The sequence below is a fragment of the Triturus cristatus genome, chromosome 3_1 (assembly GCF_964204655.1).
Source record: "Triturus cristatus chromosome 3_1, aTriCri1.1, whole genome shotgun sequence".
Taxonomy (NCBI): domain Eukaryota; kingdom Metazoa; phylum Chordata; class Amphibia; order Caudata; family Salamandridae; genus Triturus; species Triturus cristatus.
In genome coordinates, this window is record NC_140583.1 from 1,155,039,457 (window position 1) to 1,155,060,803 (window position 21,347).

At 47.1% G+C, this 21,347-nt stretch overlaps 1 protein-coding gene across 2 annotated transcripts in view; it reads right to left on the bottom strand.

Annotated features, from left to right (window-relative positions):
- LOC146861664 (40-kDa huntingtin-associated protein-like) overlaps positions 1 to 21,023 on the bottom strand; it is a 521,777-nt gene extending 500,754 nt beyond the window's left edge. The window contains exon 1 of one of the 2 annotated variants that reach the window (XM_085646014.1): positions 20,900 to 21,023. In XM_085646014.1, coding sequence (XP_085502140.1) covers positions 20,900 to 20,961 — 62 coding nt within the window. In that variant the 5' untranslated portion in view covers positions 20,962 to 21,023. The remainder of the gene's footprint in view (positions 1 to 20,899) is intronic. The other variant, XM_085646015.1, reaches the window with a different exon arrangement.
- Positions 21,024 to 21,347: the final 324 nt, after the last annotated feature.

A 21,347-nucleotide genomic window follows, 5' to 3' on the forward strand; every position in this document is an offset into this window, starting at 1 on the left:
TCTGTCAATAAGGCACCTAGTTTACTGTTACCTGGACCACATTTATAAACAGTGACAAAATCAGAAAAGAACGATGTTTTTAATTTTAGTTGTCTAGAGGGCAGTGTCTGGCAGACTTATAAATTTCTATGGTGAGTGTACGTTTCAGTAGTACGTTTGGCTCCTGATAAATAATGACCCAATTATTCAAGTAATCAAATAAATGTTTTGAAATTTTGTAACAGTTTAATTTAACTCAGCGCAAGCAAGATTCTGGCAAAAATAAGCTCCTGAATGAACTTTTCAAGTTACCCCTTTTCAATGGAAAAAAAACATTGTGTGATATGAAATATTTTTCTACAGTGAATGGAAGCTGAACATTAGAATGTTCGAAAATAGGAGCACAAGAGATATAATACAAAAAGTTTATTTTAAAAGTGTAAAGGTTACTCACTTTATGAAACAACTGAGTAGTTAGTCTTATTTTAGAAAATGAATGAATAAATAAAAGTCAGCAAAACACAAGAAGCTCTGTAGCGCTTTCAAAGAAGTCGTGTATGGCAATCATGGACTACTAAAACGTTGTCACCCACCCAGTGGCGTCACTAGGGGGTTGCGGAGGGTGTGGACCGCACCGGGTGACACCATTACATGGGGTGACACCGTGGGACCAGAGACGTTTTAATGCATGGGCAAAGTGGGCTCTGGCCCAGGGCCCCAGCCTTTCAGGGGGCCCCCTGACGGAGTCAGCTACGTTCTCCAGAGTTTTGCCCTAATGACCTTGAATATTTCTTAAACAGATTGTTTTAAATACTGTTTTCCTTTAATTTATTTTTTACGTGCCTGATGTGTGAGAGTCTAGTACAGCCATTTTGCAGAGAATTGTACTTATGTTTCATGCAATATACATAAAAAAGTTTCTTTTAGATTAAAACAAGGCCTAACATATAAGAAATGGGAAGGTATCACAGAGACTATTTGCAGTAATATTGGTGAGCTGTTGCTGTGTTACAATATTGAAAACACACATTACATCTAATATTCAGGGATAGTTAACACATTTAGGGTCTTATTTATGAGAAGTGATGCACTGCTGTGTGATAACAGGGATGCGTCACTTCTTAGTGCGCCCTGCTTGCGATATGATACATGCGTCATATTTACTATATGACACATCATGTCGCAAGGAGTTACAGATACGTCAGTATTTCTGACGTATCTGTAGGTGCAAAAGTGATGCATTTCTGGGGTGTGTCTGAAAATAGACGCAACTCCAGCAATGTGTCTTTTCACATGGGGCAAGCCCCATGTGAAACGGCCTGCATCAGTCTTACGCCTGCTGTGAGGCAGGTGTAAGATATTGACGCAATGGCGTCCTAGAAGTGGCGCACTGAGTTCTCATATATTTCAATGCACCACTTCTACAAGGCTTTTTGCGGGGGAACACCCACCCTGCATACATTATACCTGGCGCAAGTATAATGTGGTGCAGGGGTTTACAAAGTGACGCATCTGCCTAGATGCGTCACTTTGCAAATAGGGCGCAACATGGCACATTTTTTACGCTGCCCGTGCGTCACAAAAAGCGACGCACCGGCGACATAAAAGTAAAGCAAGGCCTCATAAATAAGGCCCTTAGAATTTGGACGAGTGTTCCTTTGCACTGTCAGGGACCTAATGAAATGAAATGGAATAGTGTATTTAATAAAACGCGCAGCTACTCAGACTAGAGTGTCCTAGCGCGTGACAGCAGGAGGAAAATGTGCGTAAAATACCCATATGTTCTTAAAAAGCCGGGTTTTTAAGTTCTTCCTGAAAGAGTCTGTGATTAGTCTCAGAGACTCGGGGAGTCTCTTCCACAATTTTGCGCCAATAAAGCCGAGGGATCTGCATCCAGTGCGGGCACGGCATATTTTAGGCACAATGGCCAGGTTGGCATTGGAAGATCTTAGGGGTCTAGATGTTGTGTAGTGATTAAAGCGCTTATTTAGGTAGCTGGCTCCTAAGCCGTGGAAAGCTTTAAAAAAGATGGTCATCGCTTTGAAGTCAATCTGTTCTGTTTTGCGGAGCCAGTGTAGAGACTTAAGAATAGGGGTCATACTAGATCTGGGTTTAGGTTTCAGGATGGCTCTGGGCGCCGCGTTCTGTACCACTTCTAGGAGCTGGATAAGGGATTTGAGAAGACCGAGGTACAAGCTGTTGACATAGTCAAGCTTTGATGTCATCAGAGCCAGCACCACGATCTTTCTGCTCTCAAGCGGTGACAGTAGCAGGAATTTATTTTGCATACGGAGTATGCCAAAGCAAGCGCCAGTTAGATTTTGGATTTGAAAGCGCATGGAGAGTGTCAAGTCTAAGACCATTCCTAAGTTTTTTACTTTCGTCTTTTTCCGTGGGCGAGGCGGCAGATCTTTTTGCCATCAAGAGCTCCAGTCAGGCGTTTCTGGATTACCAAAGAAAACAACTTCAGTTTTGTCAGGATTGCACTTCAGCTTATTGATCTTAAGCCAGTTAAAAACCTTTGTGAGGTAAGACCTAATCATTGCCCAGTCAAAGTGGGTTCCTTTTTCACATGTAAAAATCAGCTGAGTGTCATCAGCATAAGAAACATTTTTGGCGCCCTCTTCCTCTACCAGAAATGCAAGGGGAGATAGATATATATTAAAAAGGGCAGGACTGAGAATGGAGCCCTGAGGGACACCTACATTCATGCCCAGATCTGGGGATGTGAAAGGAGGGGTCAGATGGCCTGAGATCTATTCGCCAAGAAGGATGACATCCATGTTAAGGCGGTCCCCCCCAGGCCGATGTTAGCAAGTCTCTCGGGGAGCCTCTCATGTGGGACCATATCGAAGGCCGCCGACAGATCGAGCAGTAAAAGAACAGCCTTGCCTCCCTGGTCCAGCTTACCCTTAAGAAATTCAGTCACTTCCAGCAGAGTGGATTCCGTACTGTAGTTAGCCCTAAAACCGGATTGGGACTCATGAAGGAGCTTCCCATTTTTAACGTGTTTTTGCAGGGCCTTGTTTACATGCTTCTCTAATACTTTGGAGAGGGTCGAAAGAAGGGAGTTTGGCCTGTAGTTGGCAGGGTCTGTCGGTTTGGCATTAGCCTTTTTTATCAGTGGAAGAATCTTAGCATTCTTCCATAATTTCGGCATGTTGCCTTAGAAGAGGGAAGGAGGGAAGCATTAAAGAGCTGGTTTACCGTGGGGTTTATGGTGGGAGCTAACAGGTGCAGGATATTCGCAGGCCATGGGTCGGTAGGAGAGCCAGACTTAATGCTTTGGAGAAGGGTCAGTGACTCTTCAAGCTGAAACTCAGGGAAAGCTAGTGAAGATGGAGGATCCAAGAGCTGAAAATTGCTATTAGAACTAAGGTAGAAGGTCAGTTCTTCCTCTGAGATGTTAGTTAAGGCTTGTTGGATCACAGAGATCTTTTTGTGGAAGAATTGAGCTTTTTGCTTAGACAATTCTTCCGTGCATGGCCCTTCCTTTGTGCCGGCTTTCGGGGCGGTGAAGGATTTAACTATGCTAATGATTTTCTTACTCTTATTTTGGGCATTTTCTATCTTGGATTGTAAGAAGTTTTTCTTTGCTGCCTTCACGAGAATGTAAGGTGTCTTTACACACCTTCCTGTCCTTAGGTAGATAGGATTTACACCATTTCCGTTCCATTTTTCTACAATTTATTTGCTAGATCTGAGGGAAGCGTTAAACCATGGAGATGATGGGGCCAACCTCTTTGGTGCAGTGGTACCGGTTGTTTCCCGCTCCTCAATGTTGGTTCGGAGCCATTAATCTATTGAGAGGGCGTCCAAGTCGGGGCAGCCTGACAGCAGACGCCCTTGGTTGTTCTTCACCGGAGCTAACATCGGGATGGATATTTCATGGAACATCCTGTAATTAGGGATCCTCTGCCCTGCGTTAGCTCAAGGAGCTGTGGCAGAGTTGGGAATGACGAATTTTAATAGGAGGTGGTCAGACCAGGTAATGGGAAGAGCTAGGCTTACTGATATGTAAAAGTTGTGAAAGATGTGGTCCTTCACATGGGTGGCAGAAGAAATAGATGGAAACATGTTACAGGCCTGCAGTGTCTCCAGCAAGGAAATTGTTTGAGGGTCTTTTCCATTGTCCATATGTATATTGAAATCTATCAGAATAAGGCAGTTGTTATATTTTAAGTCCAGGGAGGTGGTGGCTGTATTAAGTGTAGTAATAATATTTCCAATTGCACCGGGAGGTCTGTAAATCAGAAAAACAGCTATGCTATGATGGGGGGATAAGGTACAGCAGACGCCTAAGGACTCTGCACCCTCGATGTTTTCCATCAGGATGGGAGAGCAGTCTAGTTTTTGATTGTAAATTATGGCAACACCGCCCCCCCTTCCCACTCGGTCGGTCCCTCCTAAGGATTTTATAACCCGTAGGGATGGCTGAGGTGATAGGGTTGAAGATCGGGCTGTTCGTCTGAAAGTAGGTCATAAATGTGTGGTTCATGCTTTTGCATAGAGCGACAATTTAAAAGGGTGACCTTTAAGTCCTCTGTTTTCTTATTGTTTTTACACTTATTGTTGCATGGGAGGATCATAGGTGTGAGTTTCCTGGGCTGGAGGAGAGACAAGTTGCACTTATTACATCGAAAGTCTACCTCCAAGCTCGGATCAGCCGCTGTACACTCATATAATGGTAGCCGCCTAAGGCTAAGCAGTTTTTCGCTAGTGTAATATAGTGGAAGAAACTCACCGGAGGGGAACTGGGCAGCATGGCCGGCGCTGGACGTCTCCGAGATGCTGACGGGCACAGACGGGCTTGCCTTTGGCATGCCAGCGGTGCTCCCGCTGCACGCCCCCATTTGCATCGGGAATATATAGGCTAATGCCTATGATGCAAACTGGATCGCTAATGCAGCTGAGGAAGCGGAAACTGCGTGGGCAAAAGTGAGGAGCCCGATAGTAGCCACAGCCCTCCGCACAATCGGTGTATCAGCCACGGCGGACCAGGACTGGAGGAAAAGCGAGATTCGAATCGGAGCAGCTAAGGAGGTGTAGGCAAGCAAAATAAAGTGAAGTGCGAGTGCGCGTAGGTAGAAGAAATTGTTAAAAAGCACAGAGTAGGGGGAGGAGCCAAGATGGCGACCGGGACGGCAGCGTAGACTCCCGGCTCCGTGAACCTCCGCATCCCGCACGGATATCCTGCACGAGATCCTTAACCTGTGCTACGCGGTCGTGTTTCTGAAGGAGAGAGGCACCCGACTGTGTGACTCCGAGGTTTCTGGCTGCGGTATCGCTGGAGAAATGTGCATTTGAACTTTGCGGCCTGTGCGGCCCTGGAGCCGGGACCTCGAGTGGACGCCGTGGCCGGGTGGCAGTTCAACAACAGCGGCCTGTTGTGACTGGGTGGAGTCGGTCCACCGGAGCGGTGCCAAACTCGGCCTACATTTCGTCGTGGTCGTCTCTACTGTCCAGCGTAGCGGACCGAGTGCATGCCCGGGGGTGCAATTCTCAGACCCTCCGGTGGCTGCCCCTGCCTTTGATGGTGAGCTGCCCGGCCGCCGCCCGTATCCTGCCCTGATCATTGCGGGCCGCCCCCGAATTTTTACGGGAGCTGGTCCGTAGTGGGGACGACTGTTGCCCGTGACCACGCAACGGATAACTTTTCGCCTGCCCCCGGAACCCGGTCACCAGCGACGTGGACATCGAGACGCTTGTCCCGGGGTCCCGGCCCCGGTGAGGGTCGGGCATACTTGGCGGCCATCTTGTTGCGATGAAGCCTACCATCCTGTCCGCTGGGCCGCAGCGGGATTGTGAGAGTGAGACTTTCGGGAGTGTGGCAGCGCGATCGCAGAGAGCTGTGCTGGGGTACGGCGACCTCCTCGAGGCCCTTGGTGCTCTTCACTCCTCCTTGATTCATGGTGTCGGGGTCTTGGGGAGTAAGCTTGACGGTGTGGCGTCGGCGTTGGGGCAGTGGCGGCCCGCCTGTCCGCACGTACACAGGGACTACCCACACTGCGCACAGGAGGACACTTTGGCGGCCACCCCTGAGGTTAGTGCACGGCTGGACGCTCCGGCCAGTATGCTACAGTGTGTTCGTCCAGCTGAGGACCTGATCTGCCCCGGAGGCATTAGACCTGAGTGGGATGTGGTAGCCTCGTCCCGTACGTGCCCTCCTGCGACCCAGAGACAACTCCAGCAACTATTGTCTGCTTTGGCTGCTTCTGCCTTCCTGGACCTGGAGTGCAGTGCATATCCTTGTGCAGCACTGGGAAGCCTGTTTCTCCACGCTGCGGACTGTGTTGATGCTCAGAGACTTCCACCCCACCTGTGTGCGTCGCTTCTCGGACGTTTTTGGACAATCCTCTACCTTGGAACATCGGATATGGTGCTGGGTCGAGGGGTAGGCATGGGCGGACTCCCAAAGAGTGGTCAGGGATGAGGCTGATCCTTCAGGGGTGGTCATCTAGTGGACGGGCGGGCTCAGGGGTTGCGTGCTCTCCTGGCATAGCTAACAGCATAATAGGTGCATAATGCTCCCCATTTTTTTTTTTATTGTTCACTTTGGGGGAAACTTACCGTGCGGGAGGGAGAAGCCGGGGGTATGTTTTGAAGGCCCTCCTCCAGTTTATTAATACTTTCTCTACCCCCCCCCGTCTGGTGGGGTTCTTTTCCTACTTCTTTTTCCCTATTCTCCTATATTTCGGGTCTGGTTCCAGGGCGACAGGCACACTGCTGGGGGGGGGGCCGTACTCATCTGCAGAGGTGCAGGGTGGGGGGTTGGGGGAGGGGATTCTTTAGTCTTTTATCTCTTTTTCCATGGCCTCCTTTTTCTTCTCTGATTCTTTTTGTTTTTCTTTTCTGGGATCAGCGTGATACACCTCCTTTGCTATGACTCGTTGCCGCTCCGTGTGTACCACAATTTCCGGGGTGCTCTCCGGGAGTTCTGGCGTGGGACTGCAGGCGCAACTGCTTATGACATTTTTCCCCATCCTGATGTTCTTGTGTTTGCGCCATTGACCTAATGGATTGCTTTAAATCGCTTACGTTTATTACTCTGCATACCTGTAATTGCTGTTTGAAAATTGTCTGGCACCTGATCCTTCTGCCTTGTTTCATTATAAAATGAAAACCTTTTTCTCCTGGTGCCCTACCTACTTTGTTCACAGTATTAGCATTACGATTCTGCTCCCCGAAGTGCTGCCTGTGTTTACACTTGCCTTTTTTTGCTCTGATTGCTTAGCGGCCGGCCCCGGGGGGTTGTAGGCCCATACTTGTTCTTGATTGAACTGTCAATAAAGGTTTTCAAAAAAAAAAAAAAAAAAAAAAAAAAAAAAAAAAGCACAGAGTAATTCAGACACACATATACAATTTAAAAAGTATTAAAAACCTAGTAGCAGGGCAGGAAACACTAAATCCTACCGCTGTCAGCTGCGCGCTTCCGTTTGCATCGGGAATATATAGGCTAATGCCTATGATGGAAACTGGATCACTAACACAGCTGAGGAAGCGGAAACTGCGTGGGTGGAAGTGAGGAGCCCGATAGTAGCCCCAGCCCTCCGCACAATCGGCGTATCAGCCGCGGCGGACCAGGACTGGAGGAAAAGCGAGTTGCGTACCAGAGCAGCTAAGGAGGTGTAGGCAAGCAAAATCACGTAAAGTGCAAGTGCGCGTAGGTAGGAGAAATTGTTGAAAAGCACAGAGTAATTCAGCCACACATATACAATTTAAAAAGTATTAAAAACCTAGTAGCAGGGCAGGAAACACTAAATCCTACTGCTGTCAGCTGTGCGCATCTGTTTACATCAGGAATATATAGGCTAATGCCTATTATGCAAAATGGATCGCTAACGCAGCTGAGGAAGCGGAAGCTGAGACGGCGTTTGACACAGGGGCTCAAATTGGATCATAAATTCAAAGCTGTTCTGAACAGGGGCCCCCAAAATATGTTTGGCCCAGGGCCCCCAAAATCCTTAAGATGTCCCTGCGTGGGACACAACTGTAGTCAAATGGCTGGGCGATAACATAAGCGACAACTGCGTCTGCGGGCTGTGGTCTATGCACGCGTTCGGTGCTTAACGATTAAAACGTGAATGTGGTCTCTTTAGGCCGAGCCCCTTTTCACAGGGTCCTACAGTGGGTCGCTTTACAAAAGCATACTTGAATGCAGCAGTTGTGTTTCAATGTAAAACAAAGACCTGGGCCGTCCTGCGCCCAGGATCGGTATGTGCTCATGCCCCGTCCTGGAGACACAAGTGTAGGTGTATTCGAAAACCGAGCTGTAACAAGGCGCTAACTGAGCCACGGGTGTTTCGACAAGAACAAAAAATAAGTTTGTGTGAAAAGATTGTTGTAAAATATGACATGATGCCTTTCAGAGAGCAAATGCTTCTGTTCTTTTTTTTCTTTCCTCTGTACATGAATAACATTTACAAGACAGCTCTAGCAGCAGCTGAAAAGTAACTGGTCTTCTCCATGAGTCAGGTGAATATCCCGTTGTAAGGGGTGCTGCGCAGTTTACTTTTGAGTAAAGTTTTGTATCTGGTGCGATAAGAAGCTAACCTTTACAGCTAATCCCGTTAGGGTGCGAGCTGAGGTCCTGTCCGCATAAATACCGCCACGTTACACATATGTCCATTTTAAGCCAGAAATGTGTTAGCCTGGAAATCTTGTTAATATTTTCCTGTAGTAGCAAGTGTTCTTGTTTTTTCTCGTCGACAGGCCTCCTCCATATATCCGCAAATCCCTAGCACTAAACGTGTTTTGCAAATAAACACGGACAGATAGCTGGTTAAAAAAGAGCGAATTGGTTTACAATTAAGAGCATTGTGGAAACTAAGTAAATACTCACGTTACCATGGTTTCAGTGATGTTCAAAAACAACGATGACAAGCTGTATATACAGCTCGCGATGGTCTCAGGTGTTCATATGTGCCACTCGCATGTGCCTGAGGCGGGAAGCTGGAGCAGTGGCGTCACTAGGGTGGTGCGGGTGTGCGGACCGCATGTCACCATGAGTTACCGCACTGGGTGACACCAACCCTAGTGACGCCGCTGCACCCACCTTTCTTTCTTTAAACATAGTTTTTATTTTATTTTAAATCAAAACAACTTCTGCAACCAGCTGTTCACAGGACATGACAATGATAATACAATTAACCTTTCATTACTGGTGGTAATACCACTTCTTAGTAACCTACTTGCCCCTATTTTCCAAACTGTACCAAATTATGCATCCTTTCTCTTATAAGCTTTCAGATATAACATCCATTAGGATACACAGGTAATGTCCGCTCTAGGTGTACTTTTTGTTTTTCGATGCCCAGTGTATTAAACTAACTAGATAAAAGTAATGAAACTATTCAGCCACAGGTGGAGACCTCTGAATGAAAAGTATATTTATAATATATTTATAGTATCCAGCCTACATAAACATGGGGGAAGGGAGGACCAAAACTACCATTAGCCCCCTCTGCACACTCCAACTATGTCGGACCCTACAAACAAGTCTCTAAACAATTGTGTGGAAAGTCTGGGGCGAAGTCAATCTATCTGGGCCACTATCACCCCATTAATTGAAGTATTGTGCATCATGCTCATGCAAACTCCAGTTTACCCTACCCTCTTTTAACCTCTCTAAGGAGCAATATACACTCATATCTGGCCACCCTAAGCAATTACCTTTTTCCAGCCTTCAGACTTAGATCACCAGCCTTATCTAACATTTAGCTAAAACGTGCTTTGTGGGAGGAGAGAAACCTTCAGGCCAAGTGAAGTCAGGTCTTTACCATGGTTCAAGGAAAGGATTAGAATAAATGGATGGCAGTGCACATATTTACTGTCTTTTAGTACATCCCTCCTACTCAGAAAGGTCTGTGTTCTACCTCTGAAAATCAAATGAAAATGGGATTAGGATTGCATTTTTGTCTATCTTTTTGCAACACAGTAGATCCTATGTATGTATTTGTATTTATATAATATGAATCAAGAGAGGAAGCAACAGAGTGCTGAACATTACTTGAGGAGGTTATACAAATACAATTCGCACATTACATTTTTCTGGCACAGGAAGATTAGGTGATTTGCCCAGAATAACAAAATCCTCATTTAAGTGCCAAGGCTGCAATTTAAACCTGGGTTCCCAGGTTCCAAAGTCAGCAGCTCTACCCGCTAGGCCACATCTCCGCTCACCTACCCTAGTATCATTATAACTCGATCTTTTTTTTAGCCTGCTCCCGTTTGTTCAAAACTAATTAAGATAATTGTGTTTAAACATTTACCACTATTTTTCTAAAACTTCCTTAGGGGTGGGGATGCCCAAACAACGTGGAAAGATTTTAAACTATCATTAGGCTGATATCAATGCAACTGGACCAGTGTATTTTACAATGCATAAAATTGCCACTCATATTCCCAGACATTAAAACCAGAAATTATGCAACCCCGTATGGTCTAGTGGCCCAAATTTATATAAAAATATATTGTTTGCCATTCATCCTGCTACATTTCCTTAAGGGAAAACCCAACATCCACTTGTGCTAAGACTATAATTACTGGCACAGTGTACTTTAAAATTGTAACTCAGTATTTAGCACACAGATAAATAATCTCCATACCACACACTGGACCAGAGCCCCCACAAATATCTTAATTCAAGTTCCGTAGATGGTTTCACTCCTATTCTACCCTTTTACTCCCCCTCACCCCCTCCACCCCCACCCCTTCCAACGGTTAACTATTTGCATTCCTGGTCATGCATAACATATAATTTGTAGTTCTCCCAATAAATCTATTTTTAACCATCGGAGACTGATTCATTTAGGACAGTAACAATGAACAATGCACTGGATGATTGAAAGGGCAGCAAAAGAGGATCCAGAAGGCAGGTATGTAAATACTTTTAGCTCTGCAAATTCTCACAGCCTTTCTCTATCGCACCTGTGTGAAATATTTATAACTGAACTATGAAGAAGTTGGCCAAACAGGCAGGGGCTGCTTTCACTCCTCCTTTTGCAAACGTTGCTGAATGTATACAAGACCACACTCCCAATTTTAGACGAGAAGCTACAGATTTTTTCAGCAAAAATTGTATCCCTCTTGACATTTCTTCTAGTGCATTCAACACGTTAATCTGATATTTTTTTTCTACATCTCCAACTTAAGAATTTCCGAAAGCTGACAACTATGACAGTGTTTTAAGTGGGATGGAAAAGGTGCAGGCACTCTAATGGGGTACGGAAACAGATGCATAACTATGAATCTGTTACAAGAGACAGAGCCAATGTAAATAGGACATATACTCCTTTATATTCTGCACACCTTTCTGAAATCCTATATATGCATATCTAACATGTCATTTCTTTCCTCTTCAGCAAATCTTTTCACTCTTTTCTTCTGCTCATTCCATCTCCCCCATTTTCCCATACACACAAACTACCTACTCATCTGCAAGGCCTGCACATTCTTTGCCTCTGGCGCTCTCCACAATTCAAAAGCTGTGTACTGTCTCCACAATTCAAAAGCTGTGAACCGTCTTCACACACTATCTCACAATTACAATTAGCACACATAGCGCCATCACTCTACAGGGAGGTCATTATTTAGATGTGCATGGTGTCTGCACATCTTTAGAACCCACTGACTGATACTGTGAGAAGCTCACACTATCTTCAGACTCAACTCCAGAACTCTCACTCGGAACCCTGCCAAATTTCCCATGACCATGCCTGACTAGCTGGTCCATTCCAGGCTTTTTCCTTGAATTCTGGGACTTGTAGTCTTGTTTATTTCACTATAAAACTGGGACAAAAAGTGTCAGAATTCAAGGACCAGAGAATCATGGCTGCTGCGACCTATCATGAACACCCACCCACGCTGAACTCACCTAGACACTTGGAGGAGACTCAGGTCAAAGTACGCACAATATAAGAGTATATGTAGTTTGCATAAAAAATGAGTAATGAAACGAAGAACAAGTTACTCACCTTCGGCAATGCCTTATTTGGTACAGACTATAACTAGCCACAGATGCCTTACCACTGAATTTTCCAAGGCGTCAGACTGGATCTGGAAAACATTTTGTGAGCAGTACCCCTGCGCTCCAGTAGGTGGCATCAACCGGCTCCACATCTGGTGTCGGCATCGTCTGCCCTTGAAGTGACGCTGAGGTACTTATATAGGCACCACCCAGGCACGCTGATGTCAGTATCAATTCACAAATTTCCACACTAGAAGCGCTGAGCCATGAAAAACACTGACCACTGGAGTGTCAAAACTAGGGCCCTGAAAGGGGCATCCTTGTCCCTGGAAATCTGTTCACAGAACGGGAAGGATGGGTGGGTCAGTAAGGTATCTGCGGCTGCATATAGTCTCTACCAGATAAAGTGTTACCGAAGTAAGTAACTTGTTTATATGATAGAGACTTCTAGACGCAGATTCCTTACATTTGAAGAGATACCCAAGCCATACCATCTGATGAGGGTCTGCGAACTAATTTCAAACAAGGAAGTCATGCAGGACCAAACGGGCAAAGTGCCCATCCCTGCAGATCTGACTGTCCAGACAGTAATGTTTGGAGAACGTGTGAAAGGAAGCCCACGTTGCTGCATGGCAGATATCCAGGACCAAAACTCAGCGTGCTAACACAGTGGTAGCAGCTTTAGCTCTGGTGGAATAAGCCTGCAAACCTTCAGGAGTTTGCTTCTTGGCCAGAGCGTTGCAGAATTTGATGCAGAGCACAGCCTATCTGGAGATGATCCACTGCTGCACCACCCGACCTTTTTTGCACCAACATACCTCACATAGAGTTGTTAGTCCACCTGGAATTTTCAGGGGCGGTCAAGGTTAAAACGCTCTTTTTGGGTCCAAGCGGTGGAGTCGCTGCTCTTCTTTAAAGGGAGATGGAGGAGCATAAAAGATAGGCAAGGTGAAAGATTGGCCTACATGAAATGGGGTGACCACTTTTTGCAGAAAGGAGGACTTTGTGTGAAGTGCCAATTTTTCAGGATAGACTGATAGGTAAGGCGGCTTAGATGATAAGGCCTTCAGCTCACTCACTCTACGGGCAGATGTACTCGCCACAAGGAAGACTGTTTTCAGTGTGAGAAGACTGAGGGGACAATTGTGGAGAGGCAAGAAAGGAGCCCACGCTAAAAAAGTCTGAACTAAATTAAGGTCCCACTGAGGCATAATGAATGGTTCTAGGAGGGAAAAGATGAGTAAGATTTTTGAGAAACCTATGTACAATAGGGGACTTGAACAAAGAAGATTGATCAGGCAACCACAAGAAGGCAAAAATGGCAGATAGACAGTCATTAAGAGTGCCCAAAGCAGAGCCCTGCTGGGCAAGAGAAAGAATGAAAATCAAGACTTCAGAAAGATCAATAGTTTTGTCTGCACCCCGTGCCACAAATGTTTTCCAACTGCAGGTGTTGGGTTTTGACCAGGTACCCAAGAGGACATCAGTGAAGGTGTCATTGAATGGAAGTAGGGGTTCGGACGTGGAGACTCTCGGTTGCAGCTCTTCTGTCAAGACGTTAGTCATGACTCCAACTGATGGTAGCTGAAGGTTAAGGACCTCAGCAGCCCTCCACACCACCAATACGTAGGAAGCTCTCTCCTCCATAACCACGGTAGGGGGAGAGAGCAGGCCAGCATCTGGACACTTATCCAGGCCACTGGCATCACTCAGTTCCTCACAACAGTCCATATTCTGTTTTCCTCATAAGGGTGGTATTCTAAAGGGTCCAGCAACCCTTCCCAGTCTTCCTCGAGGCCACGCCCAAGAGAATAGGGCTCAGGCTTCGTTCTAGGAGGCAAGACTCCTGTCTGTGTAGGGCAATGCCCATACAGCTCCCGGTCCGAATTTGCAATGACAATGGGGTATGATGCTGTTGGTGGTGTCTGGAGCGACGGCATTGGCACAGGGGATGGTAGAGGTAGTACGAGTGGCTCCGGTCCTGCTCCAGGAATGGATCCATGGTGGCCCGCCAGAGCACCCAGCGCAGAACCAGATGGGGACCCCCTCTGACCCCACGGGGCCCGAAGGCGTGTCGGAGGGTGCAGGCTGCTCAAATATGAGGTGCATGGCCTCACAGAACTCCTCAGTCTGGTGGGGGTCGCTCCAGCATGTGGAGGAGTCAATCCAGGCGCAGGTCCAGAGGAACGGGTCCTAGAATGGTGATGCTCCCTCGTCTCATCACCTGACAACCACGATGTAGGAAGGTGGAATCTGACTATATGGTTGCCCCCAACTGTTTGCCTGGTATTTGAATGGTTTTTGACTAGTCTGGATGGGATCCTGCTATCCAGGACCCCAGCCTATCTGCTTCCTCTCTAAACCGATGGAAGTACCCTAGGTACATACCAATTGGATACTGAGATCACCCTGTGAGCCCCTTGTAGATGGTACCCTAGATACCCAGGGCATGGGTCCCTCAGAGGCCTACCAGGGGCTGCAGCACTTATTGTGCTACCCCTGGGACAGCCATACAAAATGACACCACCAGACCACTACTGTAGTCTGGGTAAGGTGGTGCTTGCACCCCTTACAGGGAGATAGGTATCCTATATCCCACTTACTTACAACACATATACCCTCATAGGTCACCCCTAAAGCAGGCCTTGCTAATCCTACAAGGCAGGGTGCTGAGATATATGTGAGGGAGAACCCCTACCTGAGTAGGGCCCCTCTGCAACCTTCATTAAAACTAGTGCGAGGTTGTTTGTAGTGCAGCCATACCATATACTCTTAACCGCATTATAAGTAATCGCGATAGCGTGATAACTTGAGAGTGGCTGCACAGAACCATGTCGTGTTTGGTGTCAAACATGTAGGAATTATACCCCCAATCCAGCCATAGGGCTGAGGGCATGATTCCCCCCTGCTAGAGGGGCGATATGGGAAAAGCGGCAGAATTTAGACATTAATTTAAAAGTGCACACATAGTACAAAATGGATGCTACCCGCCACCCACACGACTCTGGCTGCCTGTTGCTGGGCAGAACTCCAGCCACGGCAGCTGGACAATAGGGATCCTGTTGCAGGGAGGTGTTCCCACCTCCCCAGACAGACTATGTGGATTGGAACTGGGTGGGTGCACCATAGGATGCCTTTCAGAGTTGCAAGTAGGCTTCCCCAGTGCCTACATTCTGCATACACCGCCTCAAACTGGTTCAGGGTCATCCTGTCCCCTGCCCAGGCGGGAAACCACACAAAGGGGAGAGGGTGTAGCCACCCTTTCCCGCCTGACCTCTCATTGGTGGACCCTGATCTGGACACTCCCCTAATCCTTGGATAAAGGTGAATAATGGGTCCCCAGAACCTCAGATTATTCTTGGACTTCACAGACTTGAACTTCGACTTGCTGCCGCACAGCTAAAGGAAGAAATCTCCCTTGGGGTAAAGGAGTTACCCCCTGCTTGGCAGGCACCTGAAACACTGCAAGTGACCCGGTTGGAACTTCGCTGCTCCTACAAACATCGACGACTCCTACCCACACTGAGGTGGGTTTCCAAGCATCCCAGAGGCCAGTGAGTGTGCACAGCAAAGCTCAGCACCGTGGACCCCGTGGGTACCGAGATCCCCAATAACCCAGGACACCGGCCACCTCTTGCACAGCACACGAACCCGACGTCCGGGGAAGTTGTGCTTTGGCCCACTTTTGAGCCAACCTCTCAGCATCATCTGTGCCAAAGATCGACGCCCTAGCCCGCTCCGGCGACCCGTGGGCGCATCTTTACACACGCCAAATTGCTGCCTCCCGCAGTCCCTTGTCTCTCGACTGGTGGGCCCTAGCGGAGGTCAATCTTCACTTCCAAGAGTTCCCCTGGTTGCTCCAGGCCTGCTCTTCAGTCTCCTCGCTGGAGACCTCGCTCAGACCTCGTGGGTCTGCACCAGTAGCTGTTTTTGATTCTTGCAGGGGTTGTGGTTGCCAAGGCTTAGTGGATCCAATCCGGACACTAACACCGCAGCGACCCTCATCCTTCGTGGGACAGTCGCCCTCTAGAAGCTGGCCTTCCTTGAAGCCTCCTGGAGCCCGTGGCTGCTGATCCAAGCTACACCTCTTCAACTTTGAAGCACCCGACATTGAAGGGCTCTTTCTCCTGAGCCCCCTGGTCACTGTGCCGTGACCCAGACACTGTCCCCTCTGCTTTCAGGTCTTTCTCTTCAAGATCTACATTTTCAATCTTCACGACATCATCGGCGCTTTTGGCTAGCAGCCGTTCTTCATGTTTTGCCATTGAAAATCAGCCCGCGACCCGACATCGAAAACGACCTATGCACCCGGCTTCCCTGGGGCAGGTAACAGTGGTACCTCGGTACTCCCGTGGGTGTGAGCTTAACTCTAAACTCTTGAACTTGAACTCCTGCTAGAAGTGTTTTTAATTTTGTAAATTTCAACCGCAACATTCTCCATAGGCTTTAATAGAGATCCCGACAGTAGCTTCAGCCACTGCACGCGTCTTCCGTGGGTCCCCTTCCTCACTACCTTGGGTGGTTTCACAAGAGGCCAGCGACCCTAAATGCTCTTATACCACTTTTTTGATATATGGTTTGGTCCCCCCCTGGGGCCCTGTGATTCCAGTACTATTTATTGTAACTATCAATGCTTGTTTGAGTTGTATCTTTACCTCCAGCCTCATAAAGAGACTAGTGGGACTATTCTTAGAATAAATACATATATTTTATATATATATACCTGTGTGGACTACTCTTTCATTTGGTTATTCAAGTGGTTATCTATGGTAAAACAATAAGCTTAACACTCCTTCAAGACTTAGCCGGAAGACTGCTCTCCACAGCTACCACTAGGATAGCTTTCTTTAAAGGTTGTCTTTAACCTATCACCATAAGAGTCGAATTGGACTGGTACAAGGTGTCCCCTATAACTAGTGGCCAGCATATGCCAGGCCAAGTTCTCACACACGAGAAGTCAAAATATGCTTCAACTTCCTCTTTTTCTTGAGAATGGACTTATCCCACCGTCTCGGGAACTTTAAATGGGATGATGTAAACTTTGGGCTCCAAGACCGGTCCCAGCACTTTCCCCTCGACTGGGACCTTGACATTATCGCATGCCGGGCCACCATGACCTTTAGGCACTGCTCCCTCAATGCCTTTGGTTGCATGAAAACCTGGGGAGTGCCCCCCTCCTAAGCAGGTCGTCAAAAACCTGGGGGTATGGTTAGACTAATCGCTCAGCTATCAAGTCCAAACTAAATAGGTAGCAGGGACGTATTTTGGGCTCTTGTGGGGGCTTAGACCCCTATTGGGGTTTTTTGACCCCCGACGTGCCAGGCTATCATTCAGGCAGCTATAATGTCCAGATTGGATTATGCCTGTTCCCTGTATTTAGGTGCAAATAAGGCCGAGATTGCTCGGCTACAATGGGTTCAGAACGCAGCAGCCAGATCACTGATTGGCTCGCGCAGGTTCTGCCCGGTGTCATCCACAATCCACCGGCTCCACTGGCTGCCGGTGGCCAGGAGAATTGAATTTAAGGCCCTTTGTATTACTTTGAACCCCTTCGATGCGCATGACGGAGCGGTTCCGTCATGCGCATCGGTTGCGCTGTGCGGATGACGGAACCGCTCCATCATGGCCCCGCCGGCGCACGAACCCTTCAGCACAGCGCGGTAATCCGCTCCGCGCTGAAGGGATTAAAGCCCTGAAATTCAACACTCCTGGTATTCTGGCCAACCTAGTTCTCCCTATGTTCCTACACGCCAGCTCCGGGCACTTGGCCAACACTTGATGAGGGTCCCTAGGTTCCAGAGAGTGTGGGCAGGAGGCCGTTACTTCCGCAGCAGGGCAGCCCTTCTTTGGAACTCACTGCCCACTCACATTCGAATCCATACTAACTATTTGACGTTCAGGAAGGCCATAAAAACACACTTATTTCCCATCATGTAGTTCCTGTCTCCCTCCGTGTTAGTCGCCTTGCTGACAGCGCCGGGACGCCCCTTTGCTGCGGCAGCTGTTGCGCTATACAAATGGCAGTAACATAACATAACATGATCCCGCAATCGGGTTGCGCACCAATACCACAGCCAGACACGGTGCGGGTCCGTCACCAACATCGGCTAGTGACAGGCTATGCAGGGCTTGAATCCCATCTTATGCGATGACATCCTCAACAGATCGGGAGGAAAAACATCAATTGTCAACAAAACGTCAAAAAAGTTCAGGCAAAAACTGACTAAGGGGTAGGTCTTCTCTCGGATTAGCGCTGGCTGAGGCAGAAAGAAAATAATGGATGTCAGCAAGCCTGGGTGACACCCAAATAGGTACCTGTTGTAATGGTGGTATTGTACTGTTATACTCTGTGAGTCGCGTGGTGTCTCGCGACTCCCAGCCTTGTTGTAATGCATTCTCAAGCGTTGCTGCCCGGCTGTTGAGGTTTCCCCAGTAACGCCATTCCTGGCGTTGGATTCAGAATAGCTGGATGGCTTCGGTCGTGGGTGTAGGATTTATATAAAAATACATAAAACCTCTCCCGTCTCCATCTGCAGTACCACGACATCACTTCCAGCGTGGACGACGCCAACAAAAACACGGAGCTGATCGACCCCACATACTGGCGCACTGGAACACTGCTCACAACAAAATCTTCCAGATCCAGCTTGATGACTGGGGGAAATTCAAAGGTAAGGTATCTGCGGCTAGATGTCTATCGCAGATAGATGAAGTACAATGTGAAGCATAGACGGCGACTAAAGCACTGGCATCAACTAAATTAAGAATATTTAAAGTCATTGCTGAAAACGGATGTTGTGCTCTTAGTACTTTTGTCCACCTAGGGACACCGTATCATGTTGCCTCTCTATAGTCGTCTGTCAGCTGTCAGTTCTAGAATGCTGGAGACAGCTGATGACTGGAGCGAGCCGACGTGTTCCTCAGCGTTATGCGACCTGAGTGGAACTTGTATTGGTTGTTCAAATAAAGCTTGCCCTAAAACGACGTTGTGTACTTCTCATCTTTACAATTTTGACGAGGAGCGACCAACACAAAGAACCTACGGGGTGCAAGTATAAAGCTGCCAAATTGAAGAATCACTTTACTACACAATTAACCGTGGACTGGTATTTCTGAAAATACCTGGAGGCCGAATAATTTATTAATATTTGTTCAGAAGACTTACTCTCCTTGGTGTGGTGATCTACATGAAAGCGAACCACTCAGGTCAGTCAGTAAGCAGACGACATTAAAATAGTTTTTTACGTCTCGCCTACGTAGCGCGCATGCATTGCATAGGAGACCTTTAGCTGTCGTACAGCTCTTTTTCGAAGCACATACTCGTGCTTGTGGCGGCATACAGCTTGCGGGAGTGCGCAGCGGCACGCCACAAGCACGAGTATGTGCTTTGAAAAAGAGCAGGCTGCGCGCGTACGCACCTTCACCATGCTTTTAAAAAAAATCCCTTTTGGAGAGCTTGCGTGCACCACTTCCGGGCTTGTCTTATTGGGTGTACTGTAACCTGACTCCCAGTGCACCCGTTTATGTGGCTGTATTAATGACACCACCTTCTTCACGTAGCAAGTCCCTGACTCATACTCAGATTGTGTGACTTACTATGCCTTCACTACGCATACAATTTTGCTGTCCAATTTCTATGGCATTATGTGGCTGTTCCTGTCCGGACACCTCTGTATGCGGTTAGCCTCCTTTTCAAATTCTGCTCTAGTAGTTCATTAACCTATCTAGGTTGACCAAATGCCCAAACCTACATCTCCACCTGCTCGTTGTTCTTCCTTTTAAGGTCTACGTATGAATTCTTGTCTAAAGGACTCATTCAAACCTTCCAGCTTTCAGGATGAATGGAAACATACTGCATTGTCATATTTCTCTTTTTTTCTTCCTGCTTGAAATTCTTAAGTGCTCCAAGGCAGCCCATGTTGGTGCGAGTGCTTCATGAAAGAATAGGGATGTGACTTCAACAGAGAAGTCACAGGCGTCCCGCAATTTGAGATTTTATGTGTAGTATACTTATGGTGCCCGTCTCATATTCTGTGAATTTCCCTCTGTGTGCCCTAAGCTACTTCCCACTGATCCCATTCTCCCCATGAGTGCTTACAGTAAACGCTCATGTACATTTCTACCATCACAGATGTTAACACATACAAATTCCTCTCTGTGAAGTGGCTTGTAAATGTGTCTGGATGCCCACTGTGCAAGACAGACACTGTGGAAGAAAGGGGAAACAGCAAAGAGCACAGCAAGTAAATAGATGGACAGATGCTTTAAAAAGCAGAGAAGCATTAACATCCTGTTGGGAACAGATACAATATAGTTATGAGGGTATAGGGGTCAATTGAGGGGCATAAAAGCATCAGTACTGTGTAGAGGAAGATGCAGAGGAAACAAAATAATGGCAACTTGTTATGTAGTAATGAAAACGGATTCATCAATGCTTAAGAGCTCAACAGTAAGTACCAAAACAGGCCATTCTGTGAAAGGGATAGCTCATGTATACTACTACTGGTACCAATCCCATTAATTTCAGATTAAAAAGAAGCGGTGACAAGAGTATGGATAATCCTCTTCATAACTATTGCAAGCAGAACCAATCTGGCATGGTTACAGAAGTACAATAAGCGTTTGCAATACAATAGGTCTCGTATTTGCGAAATGTTAAGCTATTGGCATTGTAATTGACAATGCCTTTTATTTAGATGTTTTCAAAACCAACACATAGATAAAAGGTTTGTGATTTACACTGCCAGTAGCTCAAAGTCTCGGAAATGTGAGACCTATTTCATTGCAAATGCTTGTTAATTAATACTGGTCCAGGTCCGCCCACGTTTAAAATCCTACCCTACCATAACATGCCTAATCTCTTGAACAAATCGCTGTAGAAAATCTGTCGCTTTTGTTAGTGCCGTCCAGGCATATACACTTTACACTCCACCTCCCTCCCCGTTCTCTCACTTTTTGAGCTTGTTTGACACCGCCCGATACCGCAACAAAAAGTCTCCGTCAGCCGCCATCATTCTCGGAATCACCTGACAGCAGAATCACAACATCCGCCCAACGTGCAAGCGACAGCTATAGAGAAAGAAATGGGGTAGCGATACGTGGGCGCTGACCATGGTTGCCATCTTGGATTGGGCTCACTAAAATAGATATTCGTGGAGTACGACGTTCGAACTGTCTCTCAGTATAGGTAGGTCGCTGGCGCTGGCAGTGGCATCCTGGTGTGGAGCTCATATCTTACACTGAGAGTGGAGTGGTTGAGTAAGAAACACAAACCTTTGTGGAGGGCCAGAAGGGAAATTGGAAGTCAGCCAGTTTACAGCTACTTATAAAGCACGATTGCTTTTCGACTTTAGTAAACGTTGCCATCGATAAAGCATCTTAAACAAAGCTCACATTCATG